The sequence below is a fragment of the Panthera leo genome, chromosome A2 (genome assembly GCF_018350215.1).
Source record: "Panthera leo isolate Ple1 chromosome A2, P.leo_Ple1_pat1.1, whole genome shotgun sequence".
Classification (NCBI taxonomy): domain Eukaryota; kingdom Metazoa; phylum Chordata; class Mammalia; order Carnivora; family Felidae; genus Panthera; species Panthera leo.
The window spans coordinates 108,440,711-108,462,049 of NC_056680.1; the positions used below are offsets into that span (position 1 = coordinate 108,440,711).

A 21,339-nucleotide genomic window follows, 5' to 3' on the forward strand; every position below is an offset into this window, starting at 1 on the left:
TCTATGGTATTAGGTAGGGACTACTGCTATTTTTTGTTTGTTTGTTTTAATGGGCAGGGAATTGTCATAGGGCTATTAATTAAAGACTACTCTTTCCCTACTTATTTGGAATTCTGTCTCCTTCCAAGCCCAGATTATTGGCTTATTTAGTTTTGTGTCAACGACTTGATTTTAATTGCCAAACTGTTACAGTAAGTTGTGATACTTGTTTGGATTTGTAACTTATTTGGTTTTTTTAGTTTTATTTATATGTTTAATTTTACTAATTAAAAAAAATAATAAAACATGCCCAAAAGATGTAGAGTCAGGCTCAGGTTTTGCAGAGTGTGGTGAAAGCAACAAAAAAGAGTCTGGGACAGTTCCTTGTAAGCACTGACAAAGTCAGTTCCATTTGCCACTAAGAGCATTTCTTATGCATAGTGCTGGTGACTGCAGCCGGGCTAAGATAGAGTACAACAGCTATAGCCTTTCTACTTAAGCTTAAAAATGTTCCTAGCCCTTTGGTGACATTTATTCTTCCATGTAAATTAATGGATCATTGTATAACGTTCTATCCAAAACAAACCTTATTGAGCTTTGACTAGAAATACATTGAATTTGTAGGCTAAATTGGAGGTGAATTGATACTTTATTATAGTCAGCGTTCCTACCCATGAACATGTTACATTTCATTTTAGTTTATTATGTTCTTCAATTAATTTTATAATTTTCTCCATGAAGGTCTTTAATACTTTTGGTAGATTTATTTCTGTGTACCTGATATTTGCAGGGCTATTACAGATCACCTTCGAAAAAATACATTAAAAATTTGGGGCAATGCATGAGCACACTGTTGATGTTTGTATATTGGTCCTATTTATAGCAACTTTTCTCATCTTACCAATTTTAATATTTGCAGTCTCTTGGATTTCCCATGTGTATACTCCTGTTAATATGGATAACGAGAGCTGTGTTTCCTTCTCATCTGTGTTCAGTGCTCAGGCTTACTCAGTTGTCTAAGATCTCCATTACAATGCTGAATAGAAGGGGTGATAGCACCTTGGTTTTATTCCTGAATTTTGAAGGAAAGTTTCTCAGGTTTTATCATGGAGTATGATTTTTGCCTTGGGTTTTTGATGGCTATTCTTTATCAGTTAAGGAAATTTGGGAGAATTTACTCTTGTTCTCATTCTTAGAAAATAATTTTGCTGAATGCCTGTCACCTTTTTTTTTTTTTTTCCTTTTTTAATAAAGCTTTATTTATCCTTCTTATAATATGCTTTTCTTCTTCCTACTTTCTTTGACTTTGCTCTGTTTGGCTCTTTTTCCAGTCTCTCTTTTTAAATATGGTTTTGTTTTGTTCATATTGTTTTTATTTCTTCTTTTATCTTTTTAGTCAGTTTAAACATAATAATTTTAGGGGCACCTGGGTGGCTCAGTCAGTTAAGCCCCAACTTCGGCTCAGGTCATGATCTCACTGCTCGTGAGTTCGAGCCCCGCGTCGGGCTCTGTGCTGAGAGCTCAGCCTGGAGCCTGCTTCCAATTGTGTGTCTCCCTCTCTCTCTGTCCCTCTCCTGTTCACTCTCTGTCTCTTTCTCTCAAAAATAAATAAACGTTAAAATATTAAAAAAAATAATAATAATAATTTTAGTCTCATTTGGTTAGTTCTAGTACCTCAACTTCTTGGGGACTCTAATTCTTCTTTTGCTGTGTCTGTTGTATCTCTCTAGTGGTAGATTTTTTTTTTTTTTCTTACGTGTTTTGTGATTTTTGACAACAAAGTTTTTACTTTTTTCCCTGGGAATGGTGTGAGGGCTAGGACTTGCAGATGTTCCCCCTGAATCATTTTGAATTTGCTTCTGTGAGTTTTCTTTCCCTAAATACCATCACTGCCTGTGATGAGCTTTTATCTGGATTGCTTGGCGTGAAGCTTCCTGCACGTCTGGGTAGTGACACTGAGACTCCATACATTTAGACTACAGACTCTAAGCTTGGAGTTTCTCTTTTTTACAAAAAGCTTTTTAAAGGGACTCAAAATTGTTTGCTGTCTTCCTGGATGTGGTGGTACAGTTTCTATAACTGCTTGCCCTGAAAATATAGCTTTCTGGAAGACCTCATTATGTTAGCGTCTTTAGTTTCACTTCCCAGTCCTGCCTGGTTTGAAACCCAAGTCCCTCCTCTTTAGGGACTCTTCTGATCTAGGAACTCGTTTCTATCCTTCCCATCCAGGAACACCTGCCCACCCCCTACCAGTTGTATGCTTACAGTCTGAGTTTGCATTTTCCCTTCCTTTCTGGCCTGTAGGACTTTCCCATAGTTTTTTAGTGCTCAGCTACATATTTAAACAAAATATTATAATCTTTTTCAATAATTTTTATTGAATTTCAGTCTTTTTAAAGTATTTGTAGTAGGAAAGATTCTATGGTAGCTCGGTTGCCCATTATCCCAGAACCCTCTAAGGTAGGCTGAATATTATCCCTCTGCCCCCAAAGGTGTACATCCTAATCTTTGGATATGGGTTGCTATGTTACCTTACATAGCAAAGGGAACTTTGAAATGTGATTACATTAAACATGTTGAGATGGGGAGATTATTCTGGATTATCTGGGAAAGCCCTGTGTAATCACAAAGGCCCTTATAAGAGGGATGCAGGAGGGCTATCCTCCAAGAAAGAGACCCGCTGAAAAAAATAGGTTGTAGTCTGAGAGGTTTGAATATGCTGCACTGCTGGCTTTGAAGGTGGTGGAAGGAGTTACAGGCAATGGAATGCATGTGTCTTCTAGAAGGTGGAAGGGGCAAAGAAGTGAATTCGCCCCAAGAGCTTCCAGAAGGAATGCAGCCCTACTGACACTGTAATTTAGCTTAGTAAGAGCCATATTGGACTTCTGAGCTCCAGTATTGCAGCAGAATAAATATGTGTTGTTTTAAGCGACTAGACTGGTAGTAATTTGTTAAAGTGACAACAGGGAACTGATATACTTTCTTCAATGTTCTTAAAGGAGGAGTGCTTTGTATTGTTATAGGGATAAACTGACAACTATGTTAGAGACACAGAGAGTAAACTTGGTGAGGAATACTCTTGACAGAGAGCTATATAGAAGGGAGTAGGCTGTTTCTTCCCCTATTAAAAAAAAAAAAAAATCAGAGCAGAGATACCCACTAGAATGTTCTAGATAATGTTTCCAATAATAGCATAATGCCTAGCCTGAGACCTGGAATATTTTATAGATGTGATAAAGTATCCTTTTCTTTTAGTTGTGGACATTACTTTTCAAAAGGCAAAAGATTCTTATTAATGAGCCTGTAAGTTGGTAGCTGAGAGAGCAGAAGACAGTTTTCTCATTTTGCTGAGATGTTGCTGCTGTACATAAAGGATTTGGTCTGCTAGGAGGGTGCTGACAAGGATACTTGAACACTTTTCTCCAGCTGCATGGTAGGATTTCATTAGTGGCAAAATATTAGGCAGGTTTCTGTAATTGTTAAGCGAGTTGTTCCTGCCTTGTCCAGTGCCAGGCGTGTGAATTGTTCCATATTAGTTTCCTAGGGCTTCTTTGATGAATTACCTACCACAGACATGGTGGCTTAAAAACATTAGACATTTATTCCCACAGTTCAGGAGATGGACACCCAAAGTCAAGGCATCATCAGGGTTGCACTCTCTCTGAGAGCCCTGGGGGAGCATCTCTTCCTTGCCTCTTTCACCTTCAGGTGGCTGGCAGCATTCCTTGACTTGGAGCCACACCACTCTCTGCCTCTGTCATTACGTGGCCAACTCCTCTCTGTGTCTCCCTCTGCGTCTGTCTTATAAGGATATTTATGATGACATTTAGGGTCAACCTGATCATCCTGAATAAGCTCCTCCTTTTAAGATTTTTAATTTAGTCACATCTTTTGCCACATAAAATAATATTCATTCTCTTTTTCTACCATTCTACACTATGGTCATTTTTTGGGCTTACTACCTACTCCTTTACTATTTCTTTGCAGTGTTTGGCCTCCTCTATTTATCTGGATTTTTTGGATTATTGTTATGCCCTCTGACCCATCCTATAAAAATGTCTTATAAAGAGATTGTCCCATTGTAATTTTTTATTCTCTCCTACACTGACTTCTAGAGCAAGGGCCCGCAAACCACGGCTCATGGGCCACATCCATTCCACTGCCTGTTATTGTAGACTGTCAGCTAAGAATGGGTTTATATTTTCAAATGATTGAAAAAAATTAAAGGAAGAGTAATATTTTAGTGCATACAAAAATTACATGAATTTAAATTTCAGTACCTGTAAATGAAGTGTTATTGGAACACAGACCTGCTCATTCATTTGCTGATGCTTTTGTGTTACAGTAGCAGAGGTGAATAGTTGTGGCAGAGACTATGTGATCCACAAGGCCAGATGGTTGCTATCTGGCCCTTTACAGAGAAAATTGGCCCACCTTTGTTCTAGTAGGGCTTGTCCCTGGCCTTTAACGTATAGTGAGCACTAGTCATTTGTTACTGAGTATTTGACTTGTAAGAATGTCATCAACATAGTAAGGATTTGATATGATTCCCAAAAGGATTTTTTAAAACTAGGAGGTTAGTGGGGCGCCTGGGTGGCTCAGTCGGTTAAGCGTCCGACTTCGGCTTAGGTCGTGATCTCATGGTCCGTGAGTTCAAGCCCCGCGTCGGGCTCTGTGCTGACAACTCAGAGCCTGGAGCCTGCTTCGGATTCTGTGTCTCCCTCTCTCTCTGACTCTTCCCCATTCATGCTCTGTCTCTCTCTGTCTCAAAAATAAATACACATTAAAAAAAAAATTAAAAAAAAAAAACAAACTAGGGGCTTAGAAGAAGTGTAATTATTCTATTATTCATGCTTCTGATCTTTTTGGCTCTAAGACTCAAAGAATTAGAGAGTGATAAACCCGCTTCCAAATTTAATTGAATTAGGAAATAGGCATCATACCTAGGAACTGAAGTTGGGAAGTGTGATGGTTATTTTATGTGTCACGTCCAGGCTATGGTGCCCAAATATTTGATTGAATGCTAGTGTATCTATTGATTTGAAGGCACTTTTTAGATTTAACATTTACACTGAATTGACTTTAAGTAAAGTAGATTACCCCATTGTGGTGTGCCTCATCCAATCAGTTGGAAACCTTAAGAACAAAACCCAAGATTTCTTTCTTTTCTTTTTCTTCTTCTTCTTCTTTTTTTTTTTTAATGTTTATTTATTTGAGAGAGACAGAGACGGCGTGAGTGGGGTATAGGGCAGAGAGACAGGGAGAGAGAGAGAGAATCCCAAACAAGCTTCATACTGCCAGCACGAGTCTGACGCGGGCTCGAATTTACAAACCCCGCGAGATTATAACTTGAGCCAAAACCAAGACTCAGACACTTAACTGACTGGGCCACCCAGGCACCCCAAGACTAAGGTTTCTTAAAGAAGACAGATTTCTGCCTCAAGACTGTATCATAGAAAGCCTGCCTGAATTATCAACCTGCTGTCCTTGTCCTACAAATTATGGACATGCTGTCCCCACAACTGCATGAGCCAATTCCTTAAAATACATCTCTATTTCTAAATATATATCCTATTGGTTCTCTTGCTTTGGCTAACCCTGACTGATACAGCAGGTTACTGTGATGTGTTGCAAATGTGGAGCATCTGAAGTGTTGGGTCCCACGATGCAGTGAGGATGCTGAGTATAGGCAAGGCAAAGGGCTGTCCCTTCATCAACTCCCCTCGTTCCATACCTTGTGGAAGGAAATGTGTTATATTTGGATACCATAGAGTCAGAAATAAGCTCACTGGTGATGGAGTAGAAGATTTTTTCTCAGTCCAAGATAGCCTGAGGTCCTGAGAAGATGGTAAGAGAGGTGATAAAAACAAGACAGAAGCAAACGGCCTTGCTGATAGGAGAACTGGAGAAAACGAGAGAGGGACCAAGCAACTTCCGGATGGCAAAGTTTTTGAGAATTTCTTCCTTCTTCTTCAACCTCTGAAGACAAAAGCTTTTTGTGTATAATAACTGCAGTGGAGAACACCGAGTCCATGTATCTCCCTAACTTGGTTCTGTCACACTGCACACCGTTTCTTTCCTTCTCAAGTTCTGCTTTATGATAAATGGATAAAAATACAAATAGGTGTCCTATTTGTCAATGTTTGGCAGCTTTGCTTGTGTCTCGACACGTGTAAGAATTTTTAGATACCAGGATATTTAAAATTTGTGTTAATAAACTGTATTTACATATGGAAAATAAAATATTTGAATAAAAATCCATTTGAGTGACTGTTGATTTATATTTCAAAACAAATTTTATTGGGTCTTGAAATGGTGCTAGGAGTATATTTTATGATTTTATGTATTTTGATTCCTCTCAATTGTATTACACTGTCACCTGCTCCAAGAAATGGTTGGCTCCCAATTGAATTGAAGATACTGTCTCCTTCCTGCCCCACAACACCGACCCCACCCCTCCCACATACCTGTTTGAGCTTTATCTTCTATCAGTTCATCATAATCTTTCTAAGGCATGCTCTTTATTTGCTCTTTTAAAGAAGTAATTGTAACTTTGAGTTTTACAGGTAAGTTTCACTTACCTCTTCACTTGATTTTATTTTATGAGTAAATGATTAGAATGTAAAATAATTTCTTCTTGCTCACAATGCCATTTTACTCAAAATAGTGCAAGTCTCTTACACTGTTTTTGTCCTAAGAGTTTTAATGATCTTTCACTGTCTGAATTCAAATAGAATACATAATGACATCTAAAGAAGTTATTTTCGACAGTTCCTTGAGAAATTTTGGACTGTTCATAAGGCCTGGGTTCTGAGATAGGTTTCAGGGATATAGACAGGTAAGAAGATGGGGGCCCATTCTCAAGGTGCTCTGAGTCTCCCAGGAGAGACAGGCTTGGCGACAGAATGTGAGTGTGTTCAAGGGAACAGTAGAACCATATTTAAAGAACAGAGTTTATTAGGGATGGGGAAGGTTACAGTGCAACTGGGCTTTGAAGGAAACATAAGTGATTACCATGTGAAGAAATCAACATGTTGGACTGAGAGGTATTGGCATTGATAAGTTCTTCATATGCCATTATTTCAAAAGCGTAGGGAGAAATCATATAAAGCTTAGTAAACCAGATGACCTCTGACTCTCCGTAATAATTTCATAGATTATTATTAGTTTTTTTAAAGCATGACTGATTTGTTAGAACAACATTATCTACTAAGATTTGGGTGTATTCTAGTATTGAGTATGAGCAGTCATTTGCAAGATACTGAAAAATGTTCTTGATATTATTCTATAAATTGATGTTTTTCTCCCCTGTTTCTCTTTCCTTTTTCCCCTACCCCATCCCTGGCCCTTTTGGTTGTTTTTGCAGTTGGTTAGTCTGTTGCTAATTGGAATCGCCGCATGGGGCATTGGTTTCGGGCTGATTTCCAGCCTCCGGGTGGTCGGCGTCGTCATTGCAGTGGGCATTTTCCTGTTCCTGATTGCCTTGGTGGGGCTGATTGGAGCTGTAAAACACCATCAGGTGTTGCTTTTTTTTGTATCCTTTTTTAAAAGCCGAATTTTTACCCCAATTGAATTTGTTCTTACCTTTATTGATTATTCTTTCGATAACTTACAACGGATTTGGAATTATCATTAGGAAATTAATTGCCAGACAGCAACTCCTAGCATGCCCTATGTGTATTTGTTGTGTAATCACAACAATTTGTTGTGTAATCAACATTAGGAATGTTTCTTAACAGTGAAATTACTGTATGTTCATATGTTTCCATTTTCTCCTTTTCACATCGTGAAGAGTGTATTCTGAGAGTTCAGTATAGTCCTCTTTATGTGTTGCAAACTCAAAGTTCCGTTGAACTGATTCAGTGACCTATAGACCCTTTCTAGAAGGTTAATATTTGGTTGAGAATTTCAGTGATTGTTTTTTTAGATTTAATAGTAAGAAATCTTACGTATGTTTATCTATACTTATTTCTTGTTTTATACATGTAAAAATGTTTATTATAATCTAAATGAAGTTCTGGTAGATGAGCTGTTAAATATTAGTATTTTTTATTATGAACTTATACCTACAGTGTATTAATGAAAATAACAATCGTGTGTCTTCTTTTTGAACTTTCTCTAGGTGCCATTTGTTCTGTTTTCTGATTGAATCCCTTCTAGTACATTCTGATGTTGTCAGTACCTCTATTTTATATTATTTTAAGAGTATCAAGAAATGCCTTAACTTCAGTTCTCAGTACATGATTATTCTCTTACTCGTATTCGTTGTTCAGTTTTCTGTATCATGTGCTTGCTTAGCCCTGAACGAGGAGCAACAGGTAAGCAAAGGCATTTATCTCCAGCTTTGTTAGGCCACATAGGGTGTGCAAGAAAAAAGGGGGAGAAATGATTGGAATATAAAGTAACTTCTTGCTCAGAATGGCATTTCACTCCACATACCTAACATCTTTTGTTCCCGATTGCCTTTGTGGGGCTGATTGGCGCCCTGAGACACCATCAGGTGTTGCTATTTTTTGCATCCTCGAAGTAGAATTTTGCCTTCCCTGGGTAAAAAGTGCTACTACTAAAAGATGTTCACCCAGTCTTTCCCCACCATTATGCAGTGAAACATTTGTGATTCCATTCTCACAACTACGCTTTCCAAACTCTAGTTGGTAAAAGACTAAGGATCTCTGGGGCAATGGAAAATTTGTCTTGTTTCAGTCTGAGAATTTTTTGAACTCAGTGCTTTTTTAAAAAATGCATGTAAAAATTGAGACTTTTCACTCTTGGGATAGACACAGTGCTTTAATTTTTGTTACAGATTCAGTTCTTGCCCTTTGAAAACTTCTAATGGTCTTCCAAAGAGTATTTATTTTAGATACTCTCAGTATTAAAAGTTGCAGTCTCTAGCTTTATACATTTTGTCCAGGGATAACACATTTTAATGCATATACTAATGCATTTTCTAGGGTCAGCTTCTCGAAGTTGGTTGGAACAATACAGCAAGTGCTCGAAATGACATCCAGAGAAATTTAAATTGCTGTGGGTTTCGAACTTATAACCCAAATGACACCTGTCTGGCTGTAAGTACAAAGCATAATGTATTTTTTGGAGATGTATTGCATACAGATGAATAATGATTACCATGAAAGAAATGGATTTTCTGATGCTCAGTTGTATTTTTAAAATGCTTTACATATACCATGGACATTATTGTATCATTTGTCCTCAAGTATCTACTGCTGAGAGTGCTAAATATCCCGTGGCCCTGCCAGACACAGATGTTTCTGGTTCTGCCCCTAATTCATTCCCATTCTTCTCTTCCTAAAACAAGTTGTGAAAGAAAAGTAAGAGCCCATCTGCCTTCAAGATACAGAGGAGCCGTACAAATATCTTGGTTTTGAAGCATATCAGGGTAGTGGGAGGAGACCTGTCTATCCTAAATTGTGCTTTTTAACCATTTAAATGTCGCGGGGGAAGGATATGTGGATCCTATTTCCTCCCTCCCTCCTTCCCCATTACAACTTCCTGCTCCTTCTGTGTGGGAGCTGAGCTCGCAATGGACAAATTAGAGCCATACTGTTGTCCCAGGCCAGACCCCTGTATGAGGTCGGAGTTGGAGCTTAGCTCTCCTAGGAAGTTCACATGTGTTAAAATTTTGGGGAAACTCCTATAACATCTCTCTGAGCCCTGAACTGGCTTGTCCCTCAATGAGGCCTCTTTCATGGGATTATCAACTTTCTACTGCTGTGGAACACACGAACAACACCCGTGTATTATCTCAGTTTCCATGGGTCAGAAGCGTGAGTGTGGTTTAGTTGGGTCTTCCACTTAGGATCTCCCCTGGGGGAAATCAAGGTGTTGGCCAAGGCTGCAGTCTCATCAGAGGCCTAGGGTCCTCTGGCAAGCTCAGTGGGTTCTTGGCAGAATTGGGTGTCTGTCTGGTGGTTGTAGGACTTAGGTCCCGTTTTCTTGCTCTCACAATATGGCAGCATCAAAGTCAGCTTGATAATTTCCATTCTGTTAAGATGATATCTTATGTAACACACCACAAACATGGGAGTGACTGTCTATTGTATTCACAAATCCCATCCACAGTCAAGGGGGGTGATTACTCAAGGTGTGTACACTGGGGGTGGGAATCGTGTGAGCCATCTAAGAATTTAGGACAGTACTAAATAGCCAAGGCCCAGACTGGATATAATATTCCAGCCACTCATTTTTATGTGGGTTCAATTTTTATCAGCTTTTTATAACTGTACTTTGAAATAAAAGTCCTCTTTTTTTTTTTTTTTTTTTTTTTAAATTGATACAGAGCTGTGTCAAAAGCAGCCACCCATGTTCACTGTGTGCTCCAATAATAGGAAAATATGCTGGAGAGGTTTTGAGATTTGTTGGTGGCATTGGCCTCTTCTTCAGCTTCACAGAGGTATGTGCAAATAACTCGCTATCTTTCCACTTTTGTCGTAGGGATCCATTTTATATGGCAAGAGAGCATTACATTTTACCTTAGCATGGCCCTTAACTTTTGGAATGTATCGATGAATATTTTCACTGAGACTTAGTATTATAATTGTTTGAACCCTGGCTTGAAATCAGAAGACCTCACAGATCTAGCATGAACTTTAGACAGGGTGAGATGCTTCATCATTAAATCATTTAAAATTTAATGAACTAATAAAATGAATTTGGACTGGTTTATTTCTAGAGTCTCTTCTATTTATAGAGTTGTATGATAAGTTATAATTTTAAATTTTGGAATAGGTAAGACATTCATACTGTTTAATATATATAGTATATAACACACACACACATATACACATATAAAGATAAGCTTTGAAAAATCGCCTTCCAAACCCATCCTCCATTGTTCCTAGCCTTCCAAAACCTACAGGTAAACAGTATTATTAGTTTCTTATTTATATAACTTGTATTAATATATTTTTCATATTAATACAGTTACAGATAATATATGTGTCTGTAAGCAAAACCACACTCATATTGTTTGATAATTGTAGAGGAATGCTAATTCCTTTTGCATCCTCTTTATTAAATTCTCAGTCTCTGTGGACATTTCTTGATAAAGCTGAGTTGGCAATATGTATCAAATTTTTTTTTACTCATACATTATTTTGAGAGAGTGAGCGAGAGAGAGAATCCCCAACAGGCTCAGCACTGTCAATGCAAAGCCTGACATGGGGCTCAGACTCATGAGCCGTGAGATCATGACCTGAGCCAAAATCAAGAATCAGGCACTTAACTGACTGAGCCACCCAGGCACCCCTATAGCACATTATATATGTGCTATATATTATATATTGTATATATAATATAATTACATATATTATATATTTATATGTTATATACATGTATATATGTTATATATTTTATTGTTTTCAGTTTCCTTTTTTTTCTCCTCGTGAGAAGAAAAAATTCACACTTGGCTGTTATTTACAAAGTGGAGATAAAGACCAAGGTTAATATTCATTTTTTAAAAGAAGTCTCCCCTGACATCTCTTCCTATTCTAAGCATTTTTTCTGTTTCACTTTGTCTCAAGAAAGAGCTGTCTAGTGGGTTGGTTGTGACATCGGACAAGAAAATTGATGTATTGTTTAAAAACAATTCTGTGCATTATTTCTTCATTTCCTTTAATCAGTATGATTTTTTTTTTCCCCATGAAACAACTTAAAAATACAGATAGAAAAAAATCGGGATGAGCCATCTCCATTACCCCATTAGCCAGATTCAACAATTATCAGGATTTTGCTACTTGGTTTCCTTTTTATTTTGGGATTTATTTTGAGAATTTAATTCTTTATTTATTTTTTATTTTTTTAAAATGTTTATTTAAAAACAAACCATGAGATCATGACCTGAGCTGAAATCAAGAGTTGGATGCTTAACCAACTGAGCCACATGGGTGCCCTGAATTTGATTCTTTTGAGCAGCTCCGTTTTCTTCTCATCAGGTTACACTACCTTCAATTATGCCTATTTTTTTTTAATTTTTTTTAACGTTTATTTATTTATTTTTTTTGAGACAGAGAGAGACAGAGTATGAATGGAGGAGGGTCAGAGAGAGAGGGAGACACAGAATCTGAAACAGGCTCTAGGCTCTGAGCTGTCAGCACAGAGAGCCTGATGCAGGGCTTGAACTCACAGACTGCGAGATCATGACCTGAGCCGAAGTCGGACACTTAACCGACTGAGCCACCCAGGCGCTCCACCTATTTTTTTTTCTAAAAACAGACTTTATTTATTATTTTTTTGGAGCAGGTTTTGGTCCATAGCAAAACTGAGAGAAAGGTACAGAGATTCCCATATATCCCTGCCCTTAGATAGGCATGCATAGTCTCCTCCATTGTCACCATTACTCACCACAGTGGGACATTGTTACAATTGATGAACCCACAATGACACATCATAATCACTCAAAGTCCATAGTTTATGTTAAGGTTTACTTTTGTACATCATATGGTTTGGACAAATGTATAATGACATGTATTATAATTACATCATTATAATATCATACAGAATATTTTTTGCTGTCCTGCCCTGTAGGTAGGTCTTCTCTGTTCTACCTATTCATCCCTCCTCCTACTGTTTGTTTGTTTGTTTATCATTTCTGTTAAGAATATAAACTCTTGAGTCTTAGGTATCTAAGAGCTAAGAAGACATTGTTCTTTCATAGACTCTTGCTTTATATTTTATATACCATGTCCTTTGAAACCTGGTTAGAGATTTTAAAAATAATTTATCCCACATGATATTTTCTGGATAGTAAATATTTTATGGGTACTCTCACTTTTCAATTTTTTGTTGTATTCGGTATTTCACTGAATCATAGGGATGAGGCTAACTAACCGAACCAATGATTTCCTCTCATAGGTGAAACAGAATGATTTGATTTGAACTATTTATCATGCCTGAAAATAAACTTAAACCCTAAAAAAACCATTTAGAATCTGAGAACAAAGTTAAAAAGTTAGCACACGTTCTTTGTAGAAACTGTAGAAAATACAGAAAATTATTAAGATGAAAAATTACATGTATTTACTAACTAAAATTACAAATACCAATCTTTATATTTTGGCATATTACCTTTTGTCTTTCTATATTTAACAAATAAACATAAAGCATAATATATAGGCTTATGACACAATTTCTATGTTGGTGACCTCCATTCTAGACGTAGGTTCTAGGATCAGCTGAGTTCATGATCCCTTCTAGTCAAAGTTACCCTTGAAAATCTTCAAATCATTTTAAGCAGCTTTGTAAGTTTAAAATCCATTATCTAACTTTGATCTTTTTGCACTTTGGGTGTGGCCTCCCTTCCAAACTCCCTGGAAATGAGGGATGAGACAGTGGCTCAATAATAAGGCAAAAGAAGAGACTGTCTCATTTTGTCACAGCTGAATTGGAGGAATTAAGTTTTGGTAAAATGTGGCCTCCGATTATGAGGGTCTAATTTTACCCATTTGCTTTGTTTCCCCTAAGAACTGTAACATACACTATCGGCATATATCCAGGGCTGATAGTCAGAATATTTAAGGGGCGTCTGAGTGGCTCAGTCAGTTTAGCATCCAACTCTTGATTTCTGCTCAAGTCATGATCTCCTGATTTGCAGGATCCAGTCCTGTGTTGGGCTCTGCAATGACAGCAAGGAGCGTGCTTGGGATTCTCTTTTTCTGCCCTCCCGTCTCTCCCTCTCTCTCTCAAAATAAATAAGTAAACATTAAAAAAAAAAAAAAATTAAAACCGCAAAAATTCTCACCAAAAGCTCTTTCCATGTGCAGCATTTCTGAGGCAGAGTGAAGGAAATGATGCTTGGGTGGGTTGGGGGGTGTCCACGGAGTTGCTCTTTGACAACGGGTGTGTAAATATTTCAGCATTGTAACAACCAGCCTGGTTGAAGTGGTAGGTGGAATGTAAGCCTGAGAATGGCCTTCAGCACATCAGATTTCACATACAACCACAAACACTGAGAGCATCACTCTGGGTTTGAACCACGGTTCTAGCACTCATGACCTGTGTGACCAGCACTCGGTTATTTAGCCTCTCTTGGCCTCAGTTCCTTTGCTGGTGGAATAAGGATAATGATTGTTCTCATCAAGTAGGGTGTTTGGGAAGTTGAATTTGTAAAGTGTGAAGAACAGAGCATGTCACAAAGTACTCTTGGTGTGTTAAGTAAATTCCTTTTCTCTCCCTGTTGTATGTATTTCAACCCAAACTTTCCACTTCCTTAAAGTAGACTTATTTTTCCTTGATTCACCTCAGCGATCGTAGTTCCATCAGCTCTTACGTGTTGTAACTAATCAGTGCTGGTCGTCAATTTTATAACAACACCGGGGTTATTATTGTGGTAAGGGAGAAAATTGTGGAGTGATCATAATTCTCTAGAACTAGTTTAGAGGGCTCATGAGTAGTAATGAAGTCAAATATACAAAATTTAGGTGAAAAGTTTTTACAGATCTAAAGTAGAAAATATAATTTGAAATTCATTTTGTTCCGTTAAATTTTTATATCTTTTCAGTCTAGGAATTTTTGATTATTTTAAGTAAATCAACTTTGAGAGGGCAGAAACAGAATGAACACATTTCTTAATTAAAAAAAAAATTATGTTGGTTAACGCTTTGGTAAACCTGGTGTAAGAAACAGCACAATAACAACTTAGTACTTTTCTAGAATTACGGATCTTTGTGCCTTTCGGGAGGTAGGAATTGTAACATTTTTTATTGATCTCCATTAGCAAAATTTGTTACTGTGGGGTTTTTGTTACTGCTGAATTTTCCCTCAACTCAGCTTGTTTCTGAATTATCAGAATATGTGATATTTTAGCTATCCAGAAAATTCAGTGTTTGTAATAGGTTCCTAGTGCTGCTCTAACAACCACGATTGGAGTTGCTTCAAGCAACACAGGTTTATGATTTTATGCTGCTAGAGGTCAGAAGTGTCAAATGCAGACTCCTTCTGGAGGCTTTCTGGGAGAGCCTGTTTCCTTGCCTTTGGCAGCCTCTAGAACTTCCTACGTGTGCAGCTTGTGGCCGTGGCCTCCATCTTTGAAGGCGGCACGTGGACTTCGCCTCCATCGTCGAAGGCAGCAGTGCAGCATCCTTTCTCTGACTGTCCCCTCTGCATCTGTCATCACATCACCCTTTCTCTGTGACTCTGATTTTGTTTGTCCTTCTTCCTTCTTATGATTACATCAGCCAGCCCACCCACATAATCTCCCTGTCTCAAGATTTTTAACCCAATCACATCTGCATAGTCCCTGTTACCATGTAAGGTAACCTATTCTGTCAGGTTCTGGGGATTATGTTGCAGACATCTGTGGAAGGCCATTATTTGGCCTACCACAGTAGTCATAGTAATTGTTCTCAGGGCCTCTAATTTGGGCTAGTCACTGCACTTTAAAAGGAAAAAAGAAACCTCTTCCTCTTTGAACAAATAATGCAAAGCGCTTCAGAGGTCCAGAATTATGTATTGATGCACTGAAGAAATATATGCAACTGTTACTTTCTCTTTCTTTTTCTTTTTTTTTTTTTTTTTTTCTTCCATTCCAGATCCTGGGTGTTTGGCTGACCTACAGATACAGGAACCAGAAAGATCCTCGTGCTAATCCTAGTGCATTCCTTTGATGCGAAAACAAGGAACATCTTTCATATTCTGATCTTGTTCACTTTCTCTAACTTAAAGTTCAGCTAATTTGCCTGTTTAAGGAAGCAGTATCTGAAAAGTTACATTATTGACAGTGGAATTATATATTTTTATTCTTACGTTTCTCTAAATGTTTTCCTTTTCCATTGCTGAAAAAAATTAGATACTCGTGGTCTCCTCTGAACCTCAGTGGTACCTGTAATCTACTGTATTCACAGTGTCTGGCACTGTCCACTGTGGCCTTTCTTAGCATTTTTACCTGCAGAAAAACTTTGTATGGCACGATTGTGTTGATCATATTGTAAATCTAAATATACATCTCACTGGAATAATTAATTGTATGTAGCACTGTGCTGTGTAGATAGTTCCTACTGGAAAGAAGAGTTGACATTTATTAAAGCCAGAAAGGGTGAAATTCTGTTAGGTTAAATTCAGTAAGGGAAATCCAAATTCCCCCATTTTTTTTTTTTTTTTTGTCTTTTTAGGAAAGCTGTATTGTGAAAATTGTTAACATAAAAGTGATAATTTAGTTCCAGTAGTCTTTTATGATTACACTAATGTAGCCTAGAAATAGCTATGTCTTTAGGAACGTGTGGTTTAGTTTTTGATTCTTATAGGTAAGTACAAAGGAGAAATGGTCTCATGAATGTTCTGATGTGTATGTAACATTTGCTTCAGGTTTCGAGATGTAATGAGTTTGGGAAATTGAGAAAGTCTAGCTATGTAACCTTCTTATTCTTTTATAATAATTTGAAGTCCAAAAGACTGCGTTTTTAAACAAGTTACTATTAATGCATTGGCCCATGTAGCAAAAAGATATTTGATTATCTTACAAATTGTTAAATACCTTTTTCATGAATTTTCTCAGTATTGTGACAGCAACTCGTCAAATCCAAGCATATTTGAATGTGAGCTCCCATAATTTGAATTTGAAATAGTATTGTGGTTCTGTAGATTATGTTAAAAAATTAAAGAATGGAAACCTTTCTTTGTGTGTGAATGTTTCAATTAAATTAATGGAAGAATTGCTAAATGAATTGAGTGAAATGGAATTCTTTTCTTTATTGCTTTATTCGCTCTGACCGACAGTCCAGTCCTGCCATTGTAGTGTATAATCTAGCCATGGAAATGAACTCCCAGCATTGATGTCTACTGGTAGTCCTCCCCACATTCTTTCTTGAAATGTTTCAGTGTTTAATATTTTCTCCACAGTGAGAATTCTCCATAGCGTTTTTTTAAAAAGAGAAGTCATTCGTATTTATTTGTGGAAAATATGTAAGTTCCTTCGTGTTATTGACAGTTCATAAGTTCTTGCATTCTATGTGCTATATAGTCTTTTATTGGTAATTGTCACGGCGATGGGTTTTAGGCCAAGAAAGGGGGCAAATGGTCGATACATAGAATTTTAGAGCATTTGGTGGTGGTGTCACCTCTATGACTCTGGAAGACCGGGTGATCTTACAAGAAAACCAAATTGTGCAGTTCCCATGGTACTGTAAGGAAGGAAAAATAGTTTTCCCTTTGCTCTTCCGAGTTCTTGTCTTAGACCATGTTTAAGAAAAGTCAGATCAACAAGGGAAAAGCAGGTTTATTAACATGAATATCTTATGTATACATAGGAAATACCCCCGAAAACTGAGAAACTCCCCATGATAGCCAAGACATCATCTTAAATACTGTCTTTAGCTAAAGACTAAAGAAAGGGGTGTGTGTTGGGAGGTGGAAATTGGAGGGAAGGATAGTTACAGGGGTTAACAGGAAAAGCAGTGTAAACAAAGGCACGTCTTGTAAAATGGGTTTTGGTCAGTGACTTCTACATTGCTACCTTTCTTGCGATTTAGAGTCATTCTCTTCCTGGTGCAGAGAAGGAGACACCTTTACATATAGGTATTTCCTTTATAAATGTAAATTTTCCTTAAAGAAGGATTAACCTCTGCTCTCATTGCAGAACTGCTCCTGTGTCCTCTTTTTTTCAAGAATAATCAGCTCAAGGGGTGCCTGGGTGGCTCAGTTGGTTGAGCATCTGACTTCAGCTCAGGTCATGATCTCATGGTTAGAGGCCTACATTGGGCTATATGCTGTCTGCACAGATCCAAAGATCCTTTCTCTCTCTCTCTCTCTCTCTCTCTCTCTGCCCCTCTCCTGCTCATGCTCTCTCTCAAAAATAAACATTAAAAAAATAATCAGCTCAAAATAATCTTTATGTCAAAGAGTGGCATAGTCTGCTCTCCTTCAATGCCACATTGAGCCCTGGGCAACCGTAACATTGTTCCTACTTATCCCATAAGATGAGATTGGAAGTGATGCATGAAGCAAGTGAGATTTTTGAACACTGTCTTTACTTTAAGACATTTTGTATTTTCCTCGTTTGCTTTGTTAAATTTGGAAGTTCCCTTGAGATTCTGGTATCTCTTGATGTAATACTTTTCTTGGTACAAAATGATTATATGTGGAAAGGGCTCTTCCATAGCCCTGTTTGCGCTCTAATTGCAGTGACCTTATTTGGGTCAACCCAATTACGAATCAGGGTCTGGGAAGCATGAATCTTTAGGGCTACTAAACTATAGCATTCTAAGAGTGGGTGGTAGCTAATGATTAACCATTCAAGAAATAATACATTCTCAAGTACCAAGAGCAGCCTTGTTAGATTAATCTGGGCCTCTGTTCCCTTGGGCAGATCTGAAGGTGATGGATTGTCTAGCCTCTTCTGGGAGGTCTCCTGTGGATCTTTGTTTGCGTTCTGCAGGCAGAGATAAAGCTCCCATTGCACACTTTATTATAAACCCACTGGAAAGGCCTCTGAATCCCAGATGGCCACTAATGCGGCTACAGAAGTCAGGCTGATCCCAGCATTACAGGAGGGCCACTGCCTATGTGCACAGAGATGTTGCCACAAACACACGGCATCAGAGGAGGGTGAATTTCAGATCAGGGTCAGTCCTTGAGTTACGACAAACGGCTGTAATGCACACTCAAGACTCTAGAGCTCCTCTCTTCTAAAACTAACATTTATTTTAAAAAAGAAGCTACACTTGTTTTTTAAATTTCTTTTTTTCTATTTACATATTCCATTAAGAGGGATATTTATTTCTTAGAACATTTGCCCAGTCAACCTCGATATGAAGGGTGAAATTTTAGTTAATATAATGCTAATACAAGGGAAAAATGTGAGGCTATAATTCCTAAAATCAGAGTTCATGTAGCGTACATTCATCTCAGATACTCTGTGATCTAAACAGTGACTTTGGTATGAAAACCAGTTCTGCATGTTCAGCCTAACTAATATGCTACTGAGTACAACCGTGCAGAGAAAAGAAAAGAATCCAGAAGAGTGGCTTAAAATCTTAGTTCCCTTAAGCCAAAAACCTCCTCCTACCTTTTTTGTTTTTAAATATTTGTTTATCCCTGTTTTAGTTTATGCGTCCTTTTGAAAATGCACTGAGTAAATGTATGAGACGATTTCACCTCATAGCTGGTATTGCACAAATTACAATCACATTTTTACACCGTATTTTGTGAGAGAAAAACACTTTCAGACATTGTGACTGTACAAATAGGATCATTCACATGTCAATTTTATTATTAGAGTTGACAATAAAGTTAAGTACCGCGTTTTTCAGGTTTCTGGAAATTCCAGGGGATTTGTATGGAGTTGCTATGCACTTGTTATGCTTGGGGCTAGCAGTTAATTTTCCACCTGACAATGCCAAATGTAATTAGAGTGCGTGTTATTGGTCAATGCTTTCTGAACAATTTTAAGGGAGCAATCCAGTAATGCCCTTTACCCCACGCCTCCATTCAACCCCAGAGAGAGAGAGAAGAGAACAGAGGTCTTCTTGTTTGTCGTGATCACAACCGGGCAATTGTAGTCACTGAAATACCTCTGGAGATAGTGGGCAAGGGGGAAAATCAGACTCCTGTACCATGTGCCAGGCTACTTCTCATCCGTCTCCTCAGGAAAATCAGCTTTTGGAATTCATTTTCAAATGAGGGCCGGAGGGCGTTGCTTGGAGTTAGAATATATGGTAAACAATGGACTGTGATATCACTCGGAGGGTGAAACCACCTTTGCTTACTTTCAAGTTCTTGCGTTTTACAGTTTAGGAGGTCACAACTTGACGAGTGGCTTTTTCAAAGGTTAGGCTCATTTTACTTGGACTTTGAACTCTGACTCATTGGTGAGTGACTGAAGAAAGTTCTGTTCTTGACACAGAGCATGTTTTAAATTCTCCGCCAGCTCCTGTGCTCACCAGTGATTGCTGAATATAAGGACCTTAGAAGCTACTTAGGATTACTGACTGCATGAAACACACAAAAAACCAAAACAGAGCTAAGCAGTCATAGATGATCATTTGAAGCCTGCAGCTCTTAAGCAGGTGAAAATGGTTTAACCAGGCATGTTGAACATCCGTGTAAATGACTCACAGGTGATTTATGTTACCAAATTTTTTTCTAAATTCCTTTCTCTTTTTCCACCTAAGCCATGGGGCCACCAATAAAACTGAGAAAATATTTTTTTTTTAGTGTGGTAAAATACACATAGCATAAAATGTATCATTTTTAACCATTTGTAAGTGTATAATTAAGTGACAGTAAGTACATTCACATTGTTCTACAACCATCACCATGAGCTTTTTCTCCCCCCCCCCCCCCACTTTTTAATCTGGTCTAGTTAGTTAACATACAGTGTAATATTGGTTTCAGGAGTAGCATTTGGTGATTCGTCCCTTACATGCAACACCCAGTGCTCATCACAACAAGTGCCCTCCTTAGTACCCATCACCCATCTAACCCATCCCCCACCTCCCTCAGCTCTCAGTCTCTTGCGGTTTCCATCTTTTCTCTTTCTCCCCCTCCCATACATTTATGTTTCTGAAATTCCACACCTGAGTGAAATCATATGGTATTTGTCTTTCTCTGATTGACTTATTTTGCTTAACATAATACATTCTAGCTCCATCCACATCATTGCAAATGGCAAGACTTCATTCTTTTTTGATGGCTGAGTAATATTGCATTGTGTATATATATATACTTCATCTTCTGTATACATTTATCAGTTGATGGACATTTGGGTTTTCTCTATAGTTTGGCTGTTGCTGATAATGCTGCTATAAACATTGGGGTGCATGTACTCCTTCAAATCTGTTTTCTTAGTATCCTTTGGGTAAATACCTAATAGTGCAATTGCTGGACTGTAGGGTAGTTCTACTTTTAGTTTTTTGAGGAACCTCCATATTTTTCTCCAGAGTGGCTGCAAACTAGTTTGCATTCTCAACAACAGTGCGAGAGGGTTCTCATTTCTCTGCATCCTCACCAACGCCTCTTGTTTTCCTTCTGTTGTTAATTTTAGCCATTCTGACAGGTGTGAGGTTGAATCTCATCATGGTTTTGATTTGTATTTCCTTGAAGGTGGGCCATGTTGAGCATCTTTTCATGTGTCTCTTAGCCATCTGGACGTCTTCTTTGGAAAGGTGTCTATGCACCATGAGCTTTTTCATCTTCCCAAGTTCACAGTGCACACCTGGTAAACAATAACACCTGCCTCACCCATTCCCCTTAGCCTTCAGCCCCTGACGACTACCATGCTCCTTGCTGTGTTGGTGAATCTGACTAGCCAGACACCTCATGTAAGTGGAAACAACGTATTTGTCCTTTTGTGACTGACTTATTTATTCACTTAGCATAGTGTTTTCAAGGTTCATCCATGTTGTAGTATTT

General features: G+C 38.0%; 1 protein-coding gene across 1 annotated transcript in view; it reads left to right on the top strand.

Moving 5' to 3' along the window:
* The window catches only part of TSPAN13 (tetraspanin 13), a 32,002-nt gene extending 15,351 nt beyond the window's left edge, over positions 1 to 16,651 (top strand). Inside the window, exons 2-6 of the mRNA XM_042919531.1 lie at positions 7,346 to 7,513; positions 8,217 to 8,297; positions 8,931 to 9,044; positions 10,277 to 10,390; positions 15,525 to 16,651. Coding sequence (XP_042775465.1) covers positions 7,346 to 7,513; positions 8,217 to 8,297; positions 8,931 to 9,044; positions 10,277 to 10,390; positions 15,525 to 15,599 — 552 coding nt within the window. The 3' untranslated portion in view covers positions 15,600 to 16,651. The remainder of the gene's footprint in view (positions 1 to 7,345; positions 7,514 to 8,216; positions 8,298 to 8,930; positions 9,045 to 10,276; positions 10,391 to 15,524) is intronic.
* The last annotated feature ends 4,688 nt before the right edge of the window (positions 16,652 to 21,339 follow it).